At 36.1% G+C, this 22,913-nt stretch overlaps 2 protein-coding genes and 1 long non-coding RNA gene across 5 annotated transcripts; 2 read left to right on the top strand and 1 right to left on the bottom strand.

Moving 5' to 3' along the window:
• Nucleotides 1–1,054: 1,054 nt before the first annotated feature.
• On the top strand, nt 1,055–8,224 carry LOC114530578. 3 transcript variants are annotated; one of them, XM_028552154.1, is made up of 9 exons: nt 1,055–1,819; nt 3,504–3,733; nt 4,191–4,311; nt 4,670–4,837; nt 5,397–5,884; nt 5,996–6,277; nt 6,749–6,912; nt 7,421–7,443; nt 7,913–8,224. In XM_028552154.1, the coding sequence occupies exons 1-9, from the start codon at nt 1,537–1,539 to the stop codon at nt 8,131–8,133; spliced, it is 1,980 nt and encodes a 659-aa protein (XP_028407955.1). In that variant the 5' UTR covers nt 1,055–1,536; the 3' UTR covers nt 8,134–8,224. The 3 variants fall into 3 exon arrangements, with proteins under 3 accessions (XP_028407955.1, XP_028407954.1, XP_028407956.1); XM_028552153.1 differs by having other exon boundaries at nt 5,397–6,277; XM_028552155.1 differs by lacking the exon at nt 5,996–6,277.
• Nucleotides 8,225–9,244: 1,020 nt separating this feature from the next.
• LOC114530623 lies at nt 9,245–11,119 on the bottom strand. Its single transcript, XM_028552216.1, has 3 exons — nt 11,088–11,119; nt 10,786–10,976; nt 9,245–10,486 (listed from the first exon to the last, which is right to left on the bottom strand). Exon 3 carries the CDS (start codon nt 10,313–10,315, stop codon nt 9,539–9,541), a length of 777 nt encoding a protein of 258 aa, XP_028408017.1. The 5' UTR covers nt 10,316–10,486; nt 10,786–10,976; nt 11,088–11,119; the 3' UTR covers nt 9,245–9,538.
• Nucleotides 11,120–12,424: 1,305 nt separating this feature from the next.
• LOC114530593 lies at nt 12,425–15,332 on the top strand. The gene is made up of 3 exons (XR_003687774.1): nt 12,425–13,566; nt 13,989–14,133; nt 14,774–15,332. It is a non-coding gene; the product is annotated as an uncharacterized LOC114530593 (long non-coding RNA).
• The last annotated feature ends 7,581 nt before the right edge of the window (nt 15,333–22,913 follow it).

Genomic DNA, 22,913 nt, shown 5'->3' on the forward strand with positions numbered 1-22,913 from the left:
AGGAACCCAACATTTCAAATTAAATATATTCGAATGGATGCTGCGTATCTATAACTACGGCAATTTTCATTTAGCGACCGTACTGCCGACGATTATGAAATAAGCAGCAAAGTGAAAACTTTCACACGGTTCTTCCCGATGGATCAATGCTCTGTAGTTTATTCAATGTATGCTTTGAGACTTTGAGACTAAAGTGTATCGAGATTTTTGGTAGATTTGTTGTCTCAGTCGTGGGACGAACAATGAAAAATTTGAGATGAAGTGAATTCAATGGTAGTGTCCATAGTCGAAGGCCAATACTTGCAGTCGTCGTTTGGAATTGTAGTTGATATTAGATGTGAAGTTGGACTTGCAGTAAGGGCGGGTCCCTAAGGCGTGGCTAATGATATGATTGTGGTTTTCGACTGAATTTGTTCCGCCTCGCAGTTCTGTAAAGAACGCCTGCATGTAGAGCTTTAACACATGCAGTTTAAGACGAAGTTATATCCAAGAAATATCAAATGTTTCTCTAAAAGAACAACTGCTGATGTTGCCTAGAGAGTAGCTCAGAGTTGAAATAATTTACTTCAAAATAAACATATATTACACTAAATACTGCCAAAGGGAGGGAGCCGCAGCCCCCTGGCTATTTCCCGACTTGATATTAAATCATGGATATGGTTTTGCGAATCGTCAATGCGATGAAACATCTTTCGGATATCTGTAAGAATCTAACCTTCGACGGCATATGGACTACCATAAGAGAAATCTGGCATAGACCTGCGAAAATTGGGTGATTTTTCGTCGGTTTACAAATACAAAGGTTAAAGGTAAGGTAGCATTAACAACTCAAGCGTGTTCTTCCAAGCAACAAGTCGCGCATGCGCAAACATATAGCTGCACTGTTAGCTCTACAAGTCGCGGTTGCAAATTCGGTGTAATTCTAGACCCAGATTCTAGATTTCTGGTATATATCTATGCAATTTGATGTACAAGTATCTTTTCAACGCTTTCACGTTTTAAGTAGCAGCGAGTTCTAATCTGTGTGGTATGTTCGAGATCTTTCATGGTCGCACGCGAAGGCTTTGCTGCCAAATTTCAGTTTTATCATACCAAATATCATCTGCTGTTAATAATACATATAATCCTATCGAAATATTATGGTAATCTAACTGCCAGGTTAAGAATTTAAAAAAGCGGCATGAGGGCACTTATAGACTAATGGGAAATTTGTTTCGTATCCAAAGATGGAATTATAGTCCTATATTGAAATATACAGCTCTAAGTTTCTCACACGTAATATACCTTTAATAGTTGCAAATAAAGTTCCCTATCGAGTATTCGACCTTACTGAAGTTGGGCTATTGAGATATGTGAAATGTTTCCTTGTTTTGACGATTTTAAAAGGATTTGTCTGCCAAACATCGATCATATACCATTCGGAACTGTTTATCAAGCTCGGTAATTTACTTGGGACAATTTTACCAAGTTGAGGTGGTAACCGCGTCGACAGAAATCACCGAAACTTTTCTAGACATCCACAATTCATACAATATCATGCTCGTAAGCACATTTTGTGTTTTAATCTCGTGCTTATTTGTAATCGAAGCTCAGTTCGTTATTGACAGAGGTGAAAGGGATGTTTTCAGAAATCTAACGGGATGCACGAAGGATTTTTGCTACTATTTACACGCGGAAGAGAGTAAATTAGACCCGTGCGTGTGTCGTTGCCTTCCAAAATATCCAATGTACAGGAATCCAGACGTAGCTGTTAGTGGTGGAATGGAGTTCACGAGCAAGGGATACGGAGCATGTGTCTGGCATTCAAACCATAGATACGGTATGAATTGAAATTAACTATTCAGTTCAAGTTTAATAACCAATAGCATTAGTGCTGAAGGAATGTTATAACAATAGGAATTGAATATTATTTCTGTCTCGTTTGGAAGAACGATGACAGTATTTACAAATCCATTTAAAGTTTTTTAATCTTTATGGCTATTATTATAAAAACAAGACGCCGTTCTGGCGTTAACTCCGGCGCACGTGCCAGTCTTCAATATAGAGCTTCTGAACATAAACAATACAGTTCGCGTATTGTTTCGCATACATATTCGCATTTAGATGCCTTGCGAACCTAAATGTTCGATCGCAAAATTCAGAAGCACATCGCAGTATAGAAGTTCAATTGTTCAAAAATGTAAATAAACCGCATGATACATTCGCTTCGTCTTACACTTTGCCTTTGGAATTCGCGCTTATATATAGTTGTATTAAATCTTCGATCCTGTGCAAACTACGCGACGTGTCAACGCGCCCATACACGACCACATCATCTTGTTAAACGGCGAAATAGCAGCGATATTATTAAAATAGGACCGAGTCTACATGTATTAAATATATTCTTACCCCAATTCAATCTAAACTTAATCGAACAGCATAAAAAGAACGGTTTATTTGTTCCTCTTGGAGGAATTGCCATATCATGCGAGCGAAATCGAATCGCGCATTGGAAAATTAGCCAAAGCTGTGCACCACAACTCTTGGGAGATAAGACTGGGACGTAGATAAATACGATCACATACACTATTCAAATACTAGTATATTTCGCGCCATTACAGACTTGCGACGACGAAAAATAATAAAAAAAAAAATAAAAAAAAAAAAACAAAAACAAAACAAAACCGGGGCGAATTTTCAACTCCGTCGCTGACGCCGGAGTAATAAGAAAACACCATGCATTCACTGCCTTAATGATGATGCATATTTTTGGTCTGATATGCAAGACGTCATATACCGACCTAAACATGTAAATACCCGAACATAATGCTAACGCACGTTGCAACTTGCGAGGCATTTTAACCTTATACGCAATAGAAAGAAGAAGATATAGAAGATGGCAAATGTTTTTATAAAATAGATATAACGAGAAGATGGCAAATGTTTTTATAAAATAACATGCATGTATATAACCCGTGTTGTGATTGGTCGAAGCCCGTGTTTGGATCTGGCCATCCAAACACGGAGATTTATGGTTTTAAACTGAAATTTAAATCTAAATTCAAGCCTTGTCGTTGTTATTTTATAAAACAATTATTCGGGTGTTTCGCGCGCTTTTCTCCTCTCTCACAACATTCCCGCGTGTTCGGAGCAGGCCATCGAAACACGAAAACCATTACGTAATTGTATATTACTCGCAAATATATTGAGCAGTAAAAATGGTAGAAAAGCATGTAAAAGGACTTGCCGTCCTAAGAAATGTCTTTCTTCTCTTTTCGGGGCCGGGCAAAGTAATTCTATTGCATGCCATATTGCTCAAAGTAGATTGACACTTTGATTTTCTGTGATTGGTCATGCATTTTATTGACAATCAATCAAATTTATCAAAAGATAATCTTTTTAGAGGTCAGCAATATACTGTTTGCAACATACAATATATATAGGATTGTGGGCTGATTAGAGGCTAAACAATTCAATACTTTTAAAATACTCGAAAGTTTAACAACAATTCTATATTAATTTAGAGTGTTACCACATTCGTAAACTTGGTCGAGGAGCTCACACCAGGGACGGTGAAGATCCTTTGGAGTTCGATTTAAGTGATCAAGGGAGCCTATTGGCATATGCTGACCATGACCTGAGCTCATGCGCCGGTGTCGATAGTGCTATTAAAATGCCAGAGGATATTGACTTCACGCCAATGCCTGGTTTACTGAATGTTACTTATCGTCCCGCGAATGTTATTCGCTTTGAGGTGAAAGGATAAATATAGGGAGAAAAACGTATTTTAGTTCTAGCATGAGCATTATGTGTTGAGGATTTAATTTCTGCTGTGAGAGAGGGAGTGCAGAATACATTGTCCTTGACAGTTTGTATTTTTAATTGTTGAAAATACTGGAACATTTTTGAGTTATTCCAACTGCATGGCAAAAAACTCGCCTTCGTTGTCTATGAGCGAATAGTCAACTCAGGCTTCGCCTTCGTTGACTATTGGCTCATAAACAACTCGGACTCGTTGTCTAATTGTTAAAAAGACATTACGACCTACTACGGCGGCTAATTTACAGGCATACAGTGAGGATGGTGTGGAAAAACATAATGTTATGTTTTATCATTATCCCAGTCTTATGCCATAACTGCTTCCATCTTTAACGACAGTCCACAGGAACACAAACATGCAGTTAATGGATTGCTTTTTAAACTTTTTATAGTGGACTGCCAGCGAAAAACGGTTTGATGGAGGCATTTTACGAGGTGTGTTAAAAGATTGTTCAGAAAAAATCTCCGAGAATGAAAGATGTTTTGTTGGAAAAGTTATAGGCACCTATAACGGTACGTGCGCTTTTGTATATGGTTTGCCAAAATCAGAAACATTACCAGAAACATTGTAATGAATATTTTGAGAATAATGTATACTCCCATGCGTTATAACGTTAGTTTTTTATGGAATGACTGTGTTCTAGTTACAAGGAATTAGTCAGTCTCGTTACCAAGGTTCCCTGACTGACTATAAGACTAAATAGTTTAAGGAGAATGTGTACTATAGTTACAAGGAGTTAGTCCCGTTTCAGAGGTTGTCTGACTGACTAAGACTGGATAGTTTAAGGAGATAGGGGGAATTATCATAAATTAATTTAGCTTGTTCATCTGGGAGAAATCCTTTGATTGTCAAAATCCTTTGTTTTGGCAGGTGGTAGTTGCGACGTGCGGGCAGCGAATGGCGATTGCTGTATATTTCCTTTTACTTACGATGGCAAAGAGTACAACAACTGTATCAAGATAGGCAGTGAGGAGGCTTGGTGTGCTGTGAAATTGCCATTCTTTGGTAATGAAACGAATTGGAAGCAAAACTGTCTCCGTAAGTAAACGCATATTTCATGTTGATGATCGACGCTCAGGTGGCAGTCAAATAATCAGTGTAATTTTATATGGCATAGTGCCAAAATTCCACTCCAGCGGCGACAGCGATCAGTTACTGCAAGACACATTGCACAAAGGTTTTATTTATATGCCTGAAGAACATCGCGGATAGAGAATAATAATAATTATAGTCAGGCTCCTGGCTGAAGCTCTTTTTTTTGGTACTACTACAAATAACTAGCAAACAGAAAGACTGCTTTCATATCAAACTAGCCCCGGTTTAAGATATATGACTGGGGGAGACCCTGTGCATAGCATTTTTACCACATTTTATAAGGAAACTCTAGCTCTCAGTCTCTCACTAATAAAAAAGCAAAAACCTCACTTCACTAGATCATTCATTGCAATTGTAACACTTTCTGGATTTTTTCCTTAATAAATTTTGCCCTGAATAAGTAAATTTTAAAAATATTTAAATTTCCAAACTTCAATGGAGAATATTTTCTTTATAGAATACAATAAGCATTTGTCTACAGTTTCTATTTTCATTTATTCAGAAACTACCAAGGTTTTCCAAAGTTCTTTGGCAACGTTGGGTGTTTCACAGCATAAAACAGAACCTATCTCTGCAACCAAAACGGTGCTCATACAATCTTCAACCTCTATTTTGCCATTGGTATCCACTCAAGTTTTAATATCTGCACACACGATGGATATACGCCCACTGGGTCCCAACCCTGTACCAAAAGCTACTATGCCGATTTCGAAGGAAAACGAGACTATTAGCTTCGATAAAAGTAGCACGCAAATACTGACCCAATTATCGACCACAAATATTGATCGTGCATCATTGACGGATGATAACACATCTTCAATCATTGTCATGAAAACAATGGTTAATTATAAGTCATCGATCGTTGATAAGGCACTCCACAATAAAACGTCCGCAATCACCCGAACAGCGGTGGCAAATATCACGTCAGAAACTATTCATGAAATTACCCCGTCTCCTGAAATTAAGAAGTCTATGGATTTTACATCATCGGTGAGTGAGTATAAATCATCGATAGTTGATCATGTTTCCGGACAGTCTATTATTGACGCTACTGTCAATACACTAACTCCAAGTGATTATACATCAGTAATTATCGCTCAGGTATCACCCTCAATCCCCATTACCGAACAATCTACAATTGATCATTCATCAACAATTTCATCATCAGTTTCATCAATAATTGTTGGTCAGATAATATCAGCAAGTAACTCTATCTCAAAAATGAGTGACCATTCATCATCAGTATCTGACCATGAAAGGCTGTTTAGTGGTTATAAACAAACACTGTCAATATACACTGTCAACACCACTCAATATAAACAGACGTTTATAACTGGCTCAAATAATTCATCGCAGATAATCGCAACTTCAACAAACGTGCAGGTAAGCTAGAGTGAACTATATCTTCAACATAGTCGACTAAGTATGATTTGTACAGCATTTGGTCATTTAGGTGAGTTTTAATGTTCACGAATATACCTTTAAAATTATTTTTTGACAATCGTGCACAAGTACACTACTATAACACGAGACCTACAACAGCCGGCTGCGGGTTTAACTTTTCATTGAAGAAATTCACATTTGTGTATATTGAAAACTGAATTCACATTAATTATTAGAGCTTAAAGTGTCATTTGAAAATTCATATAACAAATATATAGCATCGTTCTTTAATAAATACCGTTTTAATTTAAGATTGAGCTGCTGCAATTTATTTTTACTTATGCTGGACCTATAGGCTAGGCAATCACTCGTAATCAACAGTAGGCTTTGTACATTATATAGTTTAAATATTTCCCCGCGTCAAAAGAGAAAATGCAAATAGGGAATGTGTCACTGAATTTTTTTCTACAGATGACGTCCTCAATCAGCTCTGCTGTTTTGCCAGAAACGAAAGCAACTGCCTCCGATGGTAATAACGTTGCCATCATCATAGTTATTGTCATGGCTGCGGTGGCATTTGTGGTAATATTTTTCGTATGTTGTCTATTCCTTGGTCGTCGTAAATGGAAGAACAGGTAAATGATATTACTAAAGAAGATGATATGCTATTGCTGAACCAAATATTAAACCCAAACATTGAGGATTGATTTGTAAACTGACTTAAAATGGAAGAAAAGGAAAATTATATATAATCATTGGCTTGTTTCTTTACAATTTACAAACTTCTGCAACAACTATACTAAGAAGCTATATCTTTCCCATGATTAATGCATGGTTATGTAGGATGTTAGAATAATAGAATATCAATGTTATAGACTGGTATTTTTAAGTAAGTGCTCTGTGGTTGTAAACTAAATAATTATTCTGTGACTAAATAAAAGTAAAATTTTTACTGACGAAATTTTACCACAAATATTTGCATACAATTGAATAAATCAAAACGCAACTGGGAAATAAGTATGGCTGCCTTGTTTTATCAGTGAAAATGTAAACTAATACCTAAACAGTAATACCAACACAATTATTGTATTATATTTTGCTTAACTTTGAAATATGCTCAATTTGATTTATTGTTTAATTTAGGACCAAGAAATATAGAGTAATCAGTAAGCATTTTATCACTTTTCCACAATGTGTATATTACAGTTACTCAGGGGGGGGGGGTGTTGGAAGCATGGTAGTTAGCGCATGCGCCTTTCAACCCTCTTTCAAAGATCCCTGGGGCAGGACATTTAGTTCCTCATTATAATTTCACGGTCACAATTAAAAAAAAATAATTCCCTAACAGTACCCACTACAGTCAAATTGGCGACAATTTATGTACAAATACAGTCTCTTATCTATATTTCATTACTTCAAAACAGAATTTTTAGTACACTCTTTGCAAATCACCCATGCATGCAACCAAAAGCACCAGAACGGAACTAGCACTGACAGCGTTAAAGATAGCAGCAGTCATGCAAGTTACCGTTTCAGTTTCTTTTTAGAGTTCACGGATTGTGCCTTTCTCTCTTGAGTATACTATATGTCATCATTCCTTTTTAAATAGGAGGTATTTATTGTTTTCCCTATCAGATAAAAAGACGGGTGGTCAAGCAACTCAATCGCCAGCCACGCAACGCACGGACACAGAAAATCCAATTCAAAATGATATAGTCAATGTGGAGGAATCCGGGAGTGAAATGGCCGAAACAGAGTTCACAATTCCGGAGAAAAATGCTAAAGAAATTTCCGATGGCTTCGATAAGCCAGGTGAAAAGCAATGTGGACCAGAATTTATGACCTATAGGTTGTGATTTGTTGTTGAACACTCAACTGTCAGAACCAACTGAGAAAGGTCTGAAACGCAATAATTTGCGACTTGAAAATTATATTGTAATCATTATTAACGATGAAATAAAATTAAATATATATGTACTTCGGTATTTTTACATTAAAATGGTCGTTAATGATACCAATTTGAGCTTATACATCATTGAAGGTAAACTGATGGATACTTAATCAAGACGTAAGTCCAAATGATTATTCATGCATATTACCATCGGCATTGGCGAGTACGTCCTATATATCTAGGATTTATGTTTTAAAATGGAACTCACCTTCAACGAATCCTCTTGTATATCGTGGATTTCTTTTGGTAGATTAAGCGTTAGTCAAGACACAGAGAAGATACCGGATAAATTATAACACTGAGCCCACATTTATATAATAATAACATTTAAATTTTAAAACTCCTTCAAAATCACTCTATTACTATTGGTAGATTTCAGTTCTAAAATATTCTTTAGAAATTTATAACCAATAGCATCGTAATTAAGGCACTTCAAATTCAAAATTTGATGAAGTCATTTATCTTGACTAACACATGTTAAGTCGTTGACAGGTTCTATCATAATTTCTTATTTCACGAGATAGACAGCGTTACGTACTTAATAGAATTCGTTTTATGATTTTGGGACAAGGAACAATATTGGACAAAGGTGGAGGCAAGGATATCTCCCTCGGATTTCCAAGCTATTTAAAATCGGGTAAACTTTCTGCTTTTTATTCTGTCATACAATTAATAGTCCAGCCAACTGTTCAGGCAACGCAATTAAGGTTGCTTTCCATTGTTCGCCCAGCCTGCATGGGCATAGCGCTTTGTTTTTCAAGACAAGTCACGCCTACACGAGGAGATTTTTGAAGGCCGCAGCGCCTGTGCAAGGTGCATGAACGTAATGGAAAATTGCATTTAGAAGCTGCTAGTGCTGACAGGGCCCCTTATATTTGAAATATCAATGAGGGAAATAAGAGTAGAGCATTCCAAATATATATGGTTATTATGTCTTCGTCTATACATGGTAAATAAAATGAAAAAATAGATATATATTTATTACTATATATAGACTCGATATTGCTTATAGATTTGATAATATATTAATTGGACTGTTTTACCATATACTTTCTTATACCTACTAAATATGGAGATATATAGCGTGTATTTCTTATACACAAATTTAGTAGGAGGTTGGTTTTTCAAAAATGAATAAATTTGCGTATATTTGCGGTCTTTGTTGTCGCTAGAAACGACTTCCCGGAATGCGGAAAAAAACTTATAAATATCACCCTTCCATTGACATTAGATGCCAGGTTTTAAGAGTCAATTTGTTCTTCACTTTTTTCATGTGAGATGAAGAACTTAAAGCAATATGACAAAAATAATTAACAACTTGAAGCTGAATTATCACTGTTATCATTCACCTGATGTAAATACAAAGTACTTCGTCTTGTCGGCCTTAATTTGACATCTTCTCCTTCTAGCATGGCTTCATTGTTGTTCACAAATTCCAACCCTAAATTCAGGCTCGGCTCGCCCTCGTAATTTTCCGTATTTTCTTCGTGGAACACATGCTTGAGCGCAAATTTGTTTGGTTTCCCAAGACACTTTGCGAGGGCGTCCTCGGGCAAGTCATACGCGTTTTCATAATAGGCCAAATTGCGGTCCCTCCTGAAACTTTCGGCAGATTCATAGATATGTTCCTCATCAATGTGATCATTATTTTGTTGTGAAACATCCTGATTTGTATAACTTACGATGTCAGCCGCGTCATTTTCATTTTCACTAAGATACCCGGCATTCTCATTTACATATCTCACCTTCTCGTTAGGATACTCCCTGTTGTTATCAACGTTCTGATTAGCATATTCTGTGTTCGCACTAGCAGTGTTCTCATTATCATTTTCGGCGTTTATCATTGATTCTTGTAGTGCAAAAAGTCTTTCTAGTCCAAACGATTTTCCGGGCGATTTTATATTATGAATCACTTTATCAGGCTCTTCGTATAAGGAATCATCTTCCCAGTTGATTCGATTGCTTCCGGAGACATAATCTTCATCTGTGCTGGTTCTGTAGCAAGACGAAAAGCTTTCCCAAGAGTAAAGACTTCTATTATCGTCTGATGTTGGTCCGGCATCGTTCATTACTCCCATCTCGAGCATGTTGTTTTCACCGTGCGTGCTGCTCTCTCCATACGTGCTACGCCGTGAATGTCGCGATTGTCGTGACTTCTTTGAGCCTGTGTGCACAATAACGCAGTCTTTTGGCAGCACAATAATCGAACGGCCTTGAGATATGCGAGAATTTCGACCTGAACGTTGCTCTGGGCTTACCTAAAGGGCAAAAATATTTGTCTCTTCTATCATCGGTTAGCAACTCAGTTTTCCCCAATCAAACACGGAAATTAAACAACACTGAGGGAATAGCAATTCACGAGCAATATTTTAACTCCATAACGTTACAATCTTGTATACTTAACCAAAATACTTTAATATTGCTTTTGTTTCAATTGTTCATGCACGGCCAAACGATATTCAACACTGCATGTGCCTGTCTCAAACTTCATATTTCTACTTAAAGCGTTGGACCATTTCAAGCATCTCTTATTTACCCTAATTATAGAGAATCTTACCAAACTTTGAGCAATACCATTTTCAATTAGTGTGAAACTGTTTTCTCTGTTCAATGAACCTTGCACCTGTTGTATAGAGCTGTATCTTGGCTCGCTCGATCCATTCTCGTAAAGTTCCCTTTCTTCTTCTGGGTAAACTGGCGGTGGACTGATGGTAATTTGTACACGAGGCTCTGGCGTGCTTTGGTTATCTAGAAGTAAAAAATATTTGAATAATCACTGACGCACTCTTCACGCTAGCTTGAAGTTCAGAGCAAACGAAGTTATTATATTTTTGATGAATTAAGTTTGTGTATGATTACCACGACTGTCAGCAGCGGCAGCATTAGCAGAGGCTTCCCTAAGAAAATATAACACATCACATGCTAAATATTGTGATTACTGAACAATATATAGATAAGATAAGTGATCAAAATCGGACACCAATCAGCCTGTCGTAATGGTAACAGGAACTATATGAAGGTATTAAGGAAAAGGCTGAGACATTGGTACAAAGAAGGAGACAGTTCTACACTCAACCTATAGAAATGAAAAATCCCGTTTACCTTTTTTCTTTACGTTTTCTTCTGTGTCTGTAAATTAAGAAAAATGCCACACACAAAACCTCGAATATGGCGAATGCCATGAAAACATAAACTAAAATCCAAAATGTCTCTCCTCTGTTGCCACTGCGGGAATCGTCTGTTTTGTCTGCAGCAGTCCCAGGTTTCGTTTTGTTTGTTGGATACATTTTTTTCTAAGTAAAATTTATAGAATAAGAAGAATATTTTTTTACGCGAGATAAGCTAAACTTACAGGAGGAGAAGGCTAGAAACCTTCAAATATACATATAACAAGTGCAAAAATAAATTTACGTGTATAATTTGGCAAAATTAGGCCACGTGATAGTACCGTTGCTGGACCGTTGTATAGTACCTTTGGTCTTAATTTCCTTTTTGGAACTACTGCTGCTTTTATGGTAGTCTTTGTTTGAACAGATTTAAACTTGGTCGCGTCAGTTGAAAAAGAAATTTTTGTAGGTGGAAGAAATGTAGTTGCTTTTGATGATAATTTTTTGGTTGGTATTGTTGTCGGTGCTGCTGTTGGAGCAGTTGTTGGCGCCCTGGTAGGAATCTCTATAAGAAACAAGACAGCAATATATACAATACCGATTAATCTTATATACCCAATGACCTCGCTTCCATGGTGTATCTTAGCAGGCCGAAAGCGAATGAAATTATTGTATCCTAATGTCTTTACGAATGTCTCATATAATCTTATGCTCAGTAATAAAATGGTTTTAAAGCCTACTATAACACGAATAATGAGTGCGTATAGTGCGTATATCTTTCGCGAAAACAGCCCTTCGGTAAAATGTAAATGGACGGTTTGTTATATGTATTATATTATATTATATTTCAGTGGGGAAAGAAAGTTGCCTAGTGAACCCTTACGAAAAAAACACATGCAAACCACATGTGTTTCACATGTGTTTCACATGTGATCACATGTGCTTCACATGTGATCACATGTGCTTCACATGTGATCACATGTGATTATATGTGGTTCACATGTGGTTTTATGGAGGGTACATGTGAACCACATGTGCTTCACATGTGATCACATGTGCTTCACATGTGATCACATGTGATCACATGTGATCACATGTGATTATATGTAGTTCACATGTGGTTATATGGAGGGTACATGTGAACCACATGTGATGTACATGTGGTTATATTGGATACACATGAGGTTCACATGTGAAAACATGTGGTTCTATGAGGGCACATGTGAACCACATGTGATGCAGATGTGGTTATATGAGATACACATGTGGTTCACATGAGAAATGTCTCTACAAACAAGTGGTTCATATGTGATCACATGTGGTTTATATGCGATCACACAAGGCTTACATGTGAAAATGTATAAACCTATGTGAACGAAATGTGGTTGACATGAAAATGTATTTCAAACTAATAATGAATCAGCAAACTTCTGTAATGTGAATGCATACATATACCACATACCTATTCCCCAAATACACGTGCATAATCATCTAAATAATAGTTACTGCTTTGCTCAGTTTAAGTAACACTGTATATTTAAGTTGTCTTCTTATTTACAATTAATCTCTATCTAACATATTTGGTAATCTACAAATAAAGTTATTTACATCAAAACACTGCTGATTAAGACAATCCAGAAGATGTCTTGTGGATATTCATTGGATTGTCTATATATGCCGGGTTATTTAAATTATATCAAAATTCTGCTGCTTATTAAATGCTATAGTTTACAATAAAACAATAAGATAACTCAGCCTCGTTGGCTATGAGCGAATAGTAAACTCAGCCTCGTTGTAATAATACATTCGTCCTAATATTTATAAATCTGAGGCCAATCTCCGACCGGTGTAATAACCCCAACGACCGACAAGTGTGACGCCACATTAGGCGAAAACCCTGGGAACGAGGTTGCGCATTCGTTTCAAAATTCAAATTTTTTACAACGACATTCTTGGCTGTTCTACGAGGAGATTGCAATTTTATTTGATAAAAGACATAAAAGGATAATCTTTGTCACTCTCCTAATACGATTGGAAATGAAATAGGTGCTGGTTCACTGGATTGAGTCAAATAAGACAAGCATCTTAAAGAAAGAATATATTATTTAAAGACAAAAGTGTGCATGCTAAAACATCCCGAGAAGGATCGCATGGTTTTGTTTGGATACTCAAAGATGAATTCCCCAAAGACGGCATGGAAATCGTATTTTGAAACGTTTTGGCAGAAAGTGGTAAGCATCTCAGTGACACTTAAATAATAATATAAATAATAATTTAACCTAGGTCCGCATCGAATTGTATTATTGTAATCAGAAGATTGTTTATTCAACTTTATCAATCATCATTCATCTTCGTATAAATACTTCGCTCATACACACTAGTGATAGCCGGGAAATATCCTCAATAGCGGTGTAATAATGTTTTAGCAAAGAAAGAAGCAGAACATAGTGACATTATATGCGCTAGAAATATATTGTTTATAGTTTTTTCTAGATCAACATGTCCTTCCAACTGAGACTGGGATATATAGTCGTGTGGAATGTTATCTTCCAAACATGTGCACATCTCGCTCGCTCATACTTAGTTGTGTATAGCAATAAAATATTTGTGTATATATAAATTTTCTAAAGCGAGTATTTGTGTTTTTTCACAGATAGCAAGAATGAGTTACTAATGAAAACTTAGCTTGAATTGAGCAGTTGGAGGATAACAGTGATAATAACAGTGATGATAATAAAGCCAAGAAGAGGCGATTAGATGTGACCAGTGCTGACAATAAGAAACCAAAGAATATAAAGGTTTGAAACATATTACCATTTGATATATACCGGTACACAATATGGTCTAAATTAGGGAATACCCCTTGCACCTTAACTTAATTCAATAACCTTTGGAGTCTTATAAACAGTAGCAATATTCTGTATACAGTATAGCAGAATTTTGTTTTTCTAAACACCTAATTTAGAAGAAATTAATGTATTTTTACATATGATATTTCAAATATTTTGTATGTTTTGGCTGGGTCTAAAAGCCTCACAGTATCAGATTGGTACTACCAACTGCAGCAACATGGGCCAGATGGATTTAGACTTTAAAGAGGAGTTTTAGCAGCACTTGCTGCAACCAAGAAAATATGTACACCATCAAAGTTCCACCATCTTTTCCTAAGATTCAAGCCTCTTTCTTGCCTCAGCCATTCCTTCCCTTAGCCATTCCCTAGGTCTGCACAACCTTATTCACTGTTGACCATGAACAACAGCAGTTTCTCAGAAGAATGGATTGTTATTTTGTTAATGTTTTTGTATACAGTAGATAACATTCTCACTTTCCATTTAATGTTTTATTTTGTAGGCAATGAAATTATATTTGACTTTAAATTATTTATTGCGATGAACTGCAATTGCTATTAATTAACAATCCTGTTTATATTTTTTCCAGCTTTTGTCATCATGAAATTTCCTCAAGCAAATAATACAATTTTAAAAGCTGTTATGACACAAGAGTGCAAAGAATTTAGGCTGTCAATGGAAAACCGAAGAAAGAATCAGGAAGATCTTAGCAACAATTAAGGACAGTAGGATGACTAAATAAATTATAGTATTATAATTCATTTTTTTATATTTACAGATGTATCTTTTACTCTTTAACAGTCAAATGTTTCACTTCATTTTGTAATATGGTTTTCAATATATGTGCATTAATTTACTTCACCTGGTAATACTGTGTCTGAGTGATTTAATGATAATTAAAGGTGTCATGCAGTAGTTTGTGTGGATCACATGTGAACCACATGTGAGCGTCAAAACAGACTAACATGTGAACCACATGTGGTTGTTCCAGATCCACATGTACTGAACCACATGTGACTCACATGTGATACTACCACATGTGATACTACCACATGTGAACCACATGTGATACCACCACATGTGAACCACATGTGATATAATGGTTCCAATTTCACATGTGAGTCACATGTGATTCCACATGTGGTTTTCGCATGTGTTTTTTTCGTAAGGGAAGTATAGATGCATTAAGTAAACAAATCAATGAATAACCAACCGTCCAATTCGTGAGTTTTTAGCTATTTGCATGCCATTAGCTTATAATGATAGATTTTTAAACGGCTTGTTATAAGCGAATTTTTCATCTACAATTTAAACCAAGCTCTATATAATATTAAACGTATATACAAGAAGTTTAACAGACATCATTTCATAATATTTATACACATCTATAGATATATGTATATGAAACAAAAAACTTACAAGAATCTCAACTTATTGCATCATAATGATACAAATCAAATGGTCTAAGAAGTCTATAAGTTATCACGACGAATTTAAATTGGTATAAAGTAACGATATATAATAATGCGCCAAATACAATACACCATATATGTAGATAACTTACTTACAAAAATACCAATCTCTGGATAACTGTCCTACAATCTCACTCTCAACATCAGATTTATATGATGAAATTTTACAGCCGTTTAACTCAGCCTACGCATTTCCAAAAGTATACAAAGTTCCTTCAAAGCTATCCAAGACAATACTAACTTGTTTTATAGGTCTCTTTGTTTTCGTATAAGGACTTGTAGCGAGATAAGAACATTAAGCAATATCATTTTGAGTGCATTATACGCCATTCATGCATAATTATATAGGTCTATCACTGAGTTGTTAGGTCAAGAAGACTTATATAGGAACAGTTTATATATTTAAAAGATTGAGAAAAGCTAGTGTTAAGAATAACGACTGTTATCATCTATAGTTTGTGTTTTCATCCCATTTTTAAAATCATGCAAAAATATCGACGAAGTTGCTAGAAAATGTGATAAAATTGTTATAACATTCATTCATCATCACCATGAACCTTCGTAGCAACGCTTTGATTCATTTACATGATAGAATATGTATAAACTTCTGCATGCATCTGCATGGTGTACGAAGTGTTGTATGGGTAGCGGTGGCACCTGCAAGAGGAGACCTTCCTGAAATTTCGGGGGACCCCAAAAAAAGAGTTTCTGGCGGCGCCAGTTAACGATTAACTTATAATACCCAGCTTTTGTTTATTTTGGAAGAATAGCCAGAATGTGCTGTAGATGCATGTGGAGGCGTAAAAGACGAATAGATGAAAAAGGTGTTTTTATGCTTGTATATTTATAGGTATGTGTTTTCACTATAAGAATTTTCAAAGTTTTTTACGGTTTGGCACTGATAAATGCCTGGGGACATACCTCTATATAGCAACCACTATTTAACTGGTCTTGATACACTCGGTCACTTGGAGTTATATTAGGATCATGAGGATAATGATGCATGCACGTGGTCTGGTGAAAGCCTCATCTTTGTTGTTTTTGCAGAAAAAAGCTATCTTTGTTATGCAGTATCGATCTTCTCTTATTACCCATGCAAGGTTATAGGGGCTTGGCTTAACTGGTCCAAACTTAGTACACTGCAGTAGCTAGAAATAAGAGAAGTCGAGTAGGCAAAGTGGGCCCCAGGAAAATTTTACGGACGGAGGGGCCACCATGGCTGGCGATGAGGGGGAAATTTTTAAATATGTGAAGCCAATAACTTGTCGGAAACGGCTTTTCATCGTCTTATATCAAACCTCTTTCAGTACGCTGGCTAAGTGTACGACCTTCGTAGCATCATCCACAAGTTCCTTTTTTGAGAGTAAGTAGCTATTGCTTCCTACGCCCAAGCCCAAGGAAAAAACCCTTCGTGCCCGAACTCTAGACGCTATAACGCTAACTGAATCTTGCTCGATAAGCAAAATTAGTCTTTTTGGTGAATACTCGTTGAATATTTCATGATCAAATAATTGAGGTTATTATTAGCGGTTTCCGGCCAATATATTTGATTCGAAGCGTTCCAATACACTAAAAAATGTGTTTGGATTCTGTTTATTCCGACATTTTGTATCTTACACCTATAAGTCATAGTTTACTCTCTTAATTTTCTTCCTCGATTATTATTTTTACAAAAATTCTTTCAAATAATGTTGAATTTATAGTTTGATTTCACAAAGAATTCTATTCGATATTAGGCGACATTTCATTGTCCCAGTAACATTAAGTGTACTCTACTATTTTCGAGTGTTTTGAGAATATTTTATAGGCAGTAGCTAGGTTCAGTGATTCTTTTCCGGCTATAATAGATTCTTTTGTAGTAACTATAACTATAAGTATAACTCTATACGAAATTGTTCCGGTGAATTTTACTGTTGATCGTTAGTGTACTGTAACACGCTGTTTGAAGCTTGTTGTAGTTTCACAATAAATTATATCATATACTTCCAGTATATCTATATGATTGTGACTGATTTTTGATTGCACTCTTTTGCATCTTAACTACATTTTTCATACATCCATCTCTTTCATGACTGGATTGACCTGGCATAATTCGCATGCAAAGCACGAACACTTTGAGCTAAGCCGACCTGACTTAACCTATACACTTCTGAGTAGGCAACAAAACGCTAACAAAAACGCTAACAAATGCTAAACCGGTTCGACTGACTTTTCATACTTCCATTCTATAGCTCTTATAATTTACGTACTAGCTGGTTTTAACAGTTGCGAAATTTTTGTGGTAGTAAACTACACACGTTTTTTGAAATCATCCCCATACAGGTCAGCATATCCACGTATTGATTAGTAGAAAATATTAAAATCCCTATGTGTAGGACTATATATCATCATGGGATGAGCTATGCCAACTGAACTTCAAGCGAAGGTATAAAAATAATTCAAGTTTAACGTTGGATCCCGTCCGCTATAGAATTGTCGTTTAACTGCACTTTGTATTTTCTTTGTCACCCCCAAAATATTATAATGCTGCACAGTTTAATATCACGGAAAGCGTTTTATATCGTTTCAAGGCGGGAAATGCCGGCCGAACGTTGTGGTTTACATCAAGTTCATGTGGTTTGGAGACATAATCCATGATAGAATAATGAGTACAAATCAATCATCGAAACTAGACGCTAAAAAGTAGATTATAGAAAGTTTTAAAATGCTATTTTCCTGTCTTTTGGAATTGAATAGAATTCTCGTTTATATGTCGAATACTTGGCATGCAGTACATAACATATATGATCGCTTTAAAGATTTTTTAACATGCATGTAGTATAGACATTACAATCTAACAGTGAACATTGAACTCTTAAAGGGATTAAAAGATGTCGTTTCCAGGTAGTTTAATTCATCTCTCACGACATTTTACATTGCTATCTAACTTTGAATGCAAATACATTCAAGATATTCTTAGCCTCGGGAGTATTAGTTCAACAACATGTAGACGAACCATGCACGACTGTACGTCGTTCAATTAGCACTAGTATATGTACGTTTTACCTGCTTCCCTACGTTTGGAATACGAAGTATATGGTACATTCGCACTTACCTCCAGAGGTCTTATGTAGTTTTTATTGTAAGACGGATTTAAACTTCTTGCGTGCTGTGGTATACAGTGAACAGTATAACAATATATTGCTTTTAGCATCCAAAGGCTCTTAATGGGAATGCGGAAGTGATCAGTGCCTCTAATTTGAGACGATGAAAACAGTGCACAAGAATTTTTTTCTCCGTTAATGACGAGAACCATGGTTACATAAGCATGAATACATAAGCAACTTTTACGGAACGGGCACGGACAAATAATTGCTAAAGCCTAATGCTAACTGTATAGATACGCAGATAAGTAAAGGTACATTTCTGTCTTTTAATATCACAGAGTAAGGCTGAATTTTTGTAAAAATTTTTTAGAGTAACAGGATCCATTTATTCCAGTGATAATTAATTATAGTGATATAGCTAGGCACACTCAGGTCTGGCGCTATTGCATATGTCATAATATTGCTATATCTAGGAGCAGTGCATAAATTTTAACACAAACTTGTCAGTTGACATTGTCGAGGACATTGTGACATTGACAATGAAATATTTTTAATTTGTAGCCACAAATTTTTTTGTACCCTATGCACACATAGTCATTGACGTTTAGATTATCAGATTAATAAGCATCTTTCGATCAGCTTAGTGCAGACCACAGACTTTTTTCGAGCACATCAAACGAAGATAATAAAAATTTGCTGGCCATTTGTTCAATGTTCATACTACAGTTTTCGAAATAGAATTAGCTACTGTGAACCCTTCTCAATTATGATCATAGCACATGGCAGAGTTGACTCGAAGGCCGAAGCTTAAGTTAGCTATGCACGGTGCACACCCCGCGTATTGCTAGTTGCTAAATAGAAAAAGGGTGGCACAAATTGCTCTTAGAATTATTATTGTCGTCGTGCATTTTATATAACAGTGAACTTATTTGATAATCACGAGTGACAGATAGAGAGATAAACTTGCATGCAGCAAATAACGCGCTATAACAATCAATGGTGGTACATTTGACACAGAAACCTTCTGTCACAGTATTGGATTCCAGTATGGTAAAATTAAGGTCAGGAAACTCCATTTTCCGGCTAGAACAATAGAAGATGTCGTGTATAACAGTCTTATATGAGTTATAAGTGCACTTATAATCGAAGTGTCTCAAAAGAAAAGCGGCTTTCTACGCCTAGCATGGATAATTTGTCATGCTACGACACATACTGGGGATGGATATCGGAACTTGAAGTCTATTGACAATCTCTTGTATTGAACGCGTGGTTGACACAATTTAAAAGATTCCATGACACGATTTTAAGAGCTACTTAACAATGCTGAAACACACCCTTCCGACAATGAGGCTCGCATGTCAGTCATAAATGGAAAAGTGCTTCAATATGCTGTTATGTTGATTAGCACCATCTTGAATGTTTCGCTGGGCCGAACTTTATAAACTATACTCTATATTATAACTCGAAAAAATAAACGCCAAACTGCGTTTAAAAAACCAGATGAACTTACGTGAAATAGATATGTTCGTTTGTGTATTGTAAGTTCCTCTGATTTTCAAAATAATACACGGCTCTCGTGTTTCTTCCAAAGCCAGGTCACAACTGAAGTTCATTTTCAACATGAGTCCGCCATACTTTGGACCTTGTTTCCGCCACTAAAAAATACGACAGGTTGGTATTTTTAACCGAAATGTATACACGAATCACTGACTTTATGCTGCATGGGTACATCTGTAAATTCCTAATAAAGATCACCAAAAGAATAATGTGTTCTAGAAACCTAGTCATTTAGTGCCAAGTATTGGTCATACATGCTGTACTCTGTGACGTTTGGTAAATTGACGGAACTAGGAGCCTGCATCGTATCACATGCAGCTGGAAAATCATCACATCGATAAAAACTTACTCCTAAAATTCGATAAACAATTGGCATGGTTATAGTAATTTACCATGACCTATTAGTAAATGCATGGAAGTTGAGTTACCTTTAATGTCAAGAAAATATCTGTCGATTCTGTCCAGACTGTACTGAATAATCGATCTGTTCTTTCTAAACCAAACCAGTAATGTGTCTTTGGTCTTTTTGTATAAAGTCTATACTGGTTACAACCGTATGCACCGTCTATTAAAACTTTTAAATGAAGTGTGCCATTCTTATCCAAATTTATCAGGGGAATGAAGCGTCTACTTGATCTGGATGGACTTCGTTCGATGAAACGACAGCCTAAAGCAAGAAAATATTGTATACGATCACGTACTGCATGTTCTTAAGAAAACACAATATCTCCAAATCACTTTAGTCTTTATTTGAACCGGGGTGTGCCGGCGATCAATAAGTGAGTCCCCTTCACAAGAGGTCACTGGTTAGGATTTAATGAAAATGGAATCCCTATAGACGGTTAGGTGAGATGAATAATTCCATCCCTCTTATATGGGAGGAGTACCGGTAGCAATTTCATTTGTGCTCGGCCTTCGGAGTTTGGACTGCTAGCCTGAGCACGAAAAAACAAACGGAGTGCGAGTGTTCATTCGCAGAGTTTTACATGCAATATCTGGAGATAAACCGCAATGTTTGTGACACTGCGTGCATGTTACTAATATAATATTGTGATCGACATACACAAAAAATATGTATTTTCGAGAAATTTAACTGGTGTAAAAATGCGGACTGTCATAAACTTACCATGCAGGGTTGGTTGTGCAATAAGACATGTGTTCAATTAAGTTAGGGCATGCATGAAACGATGAATCAAAATGGTCTATTTTGTAGTTTGCTCTTGATTTACTGCCCCAAATGTTGTGATATGTTTTTTACAAACATGGGGATACACATTTAAGATGCCACACTTTTATCGAGTATGAAACAAAAAATATCAGGTAGCTAAACACTTCCTAAACCAAGGAACCTAACGATGATATCTTACGAATGATTCGTTTACGAAGTATATTAATTTGAGACAATACATTGATGACATACCTTCGTGAGCATAATGGTTCCAAACACAAGTATCTTTGCCTTCAAAACTGTACATTGGTTTCCCATCTTTCAGTCGGTAAATTAATCCTGGACTATGGAAAGTACTGTACTCTTTTTCACACTGGCACTTGCAACAATCATGACCAAAGCATGACCCTCTTCGATCGTTACAATATTTGTAGTCTCTTTCGCAAGTTGTCAAATTTGGGTTACTAAATACGTCCGATTTTCCTCTGGAAACCGTAAGCGTTTCGGCGTGTATATTATAGCAATAAAACCATAAGAAAACGTTTAAAATATTAGCAGCTCTATTCATATTCAAGACGGTTCAACTAATCATTCGACATCGGTATCGTGATATGCACGTCATGTAAAACTAATTGTCGTATATGTTCGTCGGTTCAAGCGGTCAGTTCCTCTTGTTTTTACTGAATATTGTCGTTATGGTTATTTCATAATAAAACTCCGGACAGAATGCTAATATATACTATCATGCCACGCAACAGAGTGTATTTGGTCCACGCGAAGATTCTTTGCCGTGGGTAAAAGTTTGTGGTAAAAATTCGTGTTTGTGGTTTTATAAGTTTTTAAAATTGGTTATGTTTGAAATTTGGACATTTTCTTATCAGTTACATCGTTTGAATTACATTTGCCTACAGTTAAATGCTTTCAGCGTGTCCAAAACATAGCGTTCATTCGAAGCTGCATAATATCGGTTGTATTGCTTTACAATTGTTTTAATTAATGTTTTTGTGTGCTAATTATTTCAAATATAATAGTTCAGTATTCAGACTAAAACTGAAAACGGCGGAAATTATCTAGTATCGTTTAATTGCCTCAAATGGCAAATGTTGTATTAAAGTTACTAAAATGCCATTCCGTGATCTGTTATATAGTCTGTCTGTCATCTATTCTATACAAATATTATCCAAATGACCAACTCTAATTCTGACGTCATGGAATACTAATTACATCATGATTTTACACTCTCTCGCAATGTCGATGACGAATTCTTGGCTTTTTCAGAGTTATTCATCTGGTTAATAACGATGGATAAACAGATTTTCAGACTCAGCTATACATTTACAGGATATATTTACCAGGATAGTGATAAATCCTAATGTCGCTGTTACATGCATGCATGGTCCTATAGCTTAGGGACCGTTAATTATTAATGGCCGGCGATGGGACCGA

This window comes from Dendronephthya gigantea, unplaced genomic scaffold (genome assembly GCF_004324835.1).
Source record: "Dendronephthya gigantea isolate DGI-Jeju-01 unplaced genomic scaffold, DenGig_1.0 000064F, whole genome shotgun sequence".
Lineage (NCBI taxonomy): Eukaryota > Metazoa > Cnidaria > Anthozoa > Malacalcyonacea > Nephtheidae > Dendronephthya > Dendronephthya gigantea.

Coding starts and splice junctions, on each gene's coding strand:
- LOC114530578 (XM_028552153.1), top strand. CDS start 1,537: ATGCTCGTAAGCACATTTTGTGTTTTAATCTCGTGCTTATTTGTAATC. Junction 6,913..7,420: donor CGTCGTAAATGGAAGAACAG/GTAAATGATATT, acceptor TGTTTAATTTAG/GACCAAGAAATATAGAGTAA. Junction 7,444..7,912: donor CAAGAAATATAGAGTAATCA/GTAAGCATTTTA, acceptor TTTCCCTATCAG/ATAAAAAGACGGGTGGTCAA.
- LOC114530623 (XM_028552216.1), bottom strand. CDS start 10,315: ATGCTCGAGATGGGAGTAATGAACGATGCCGGACCAACATCAGACGAT.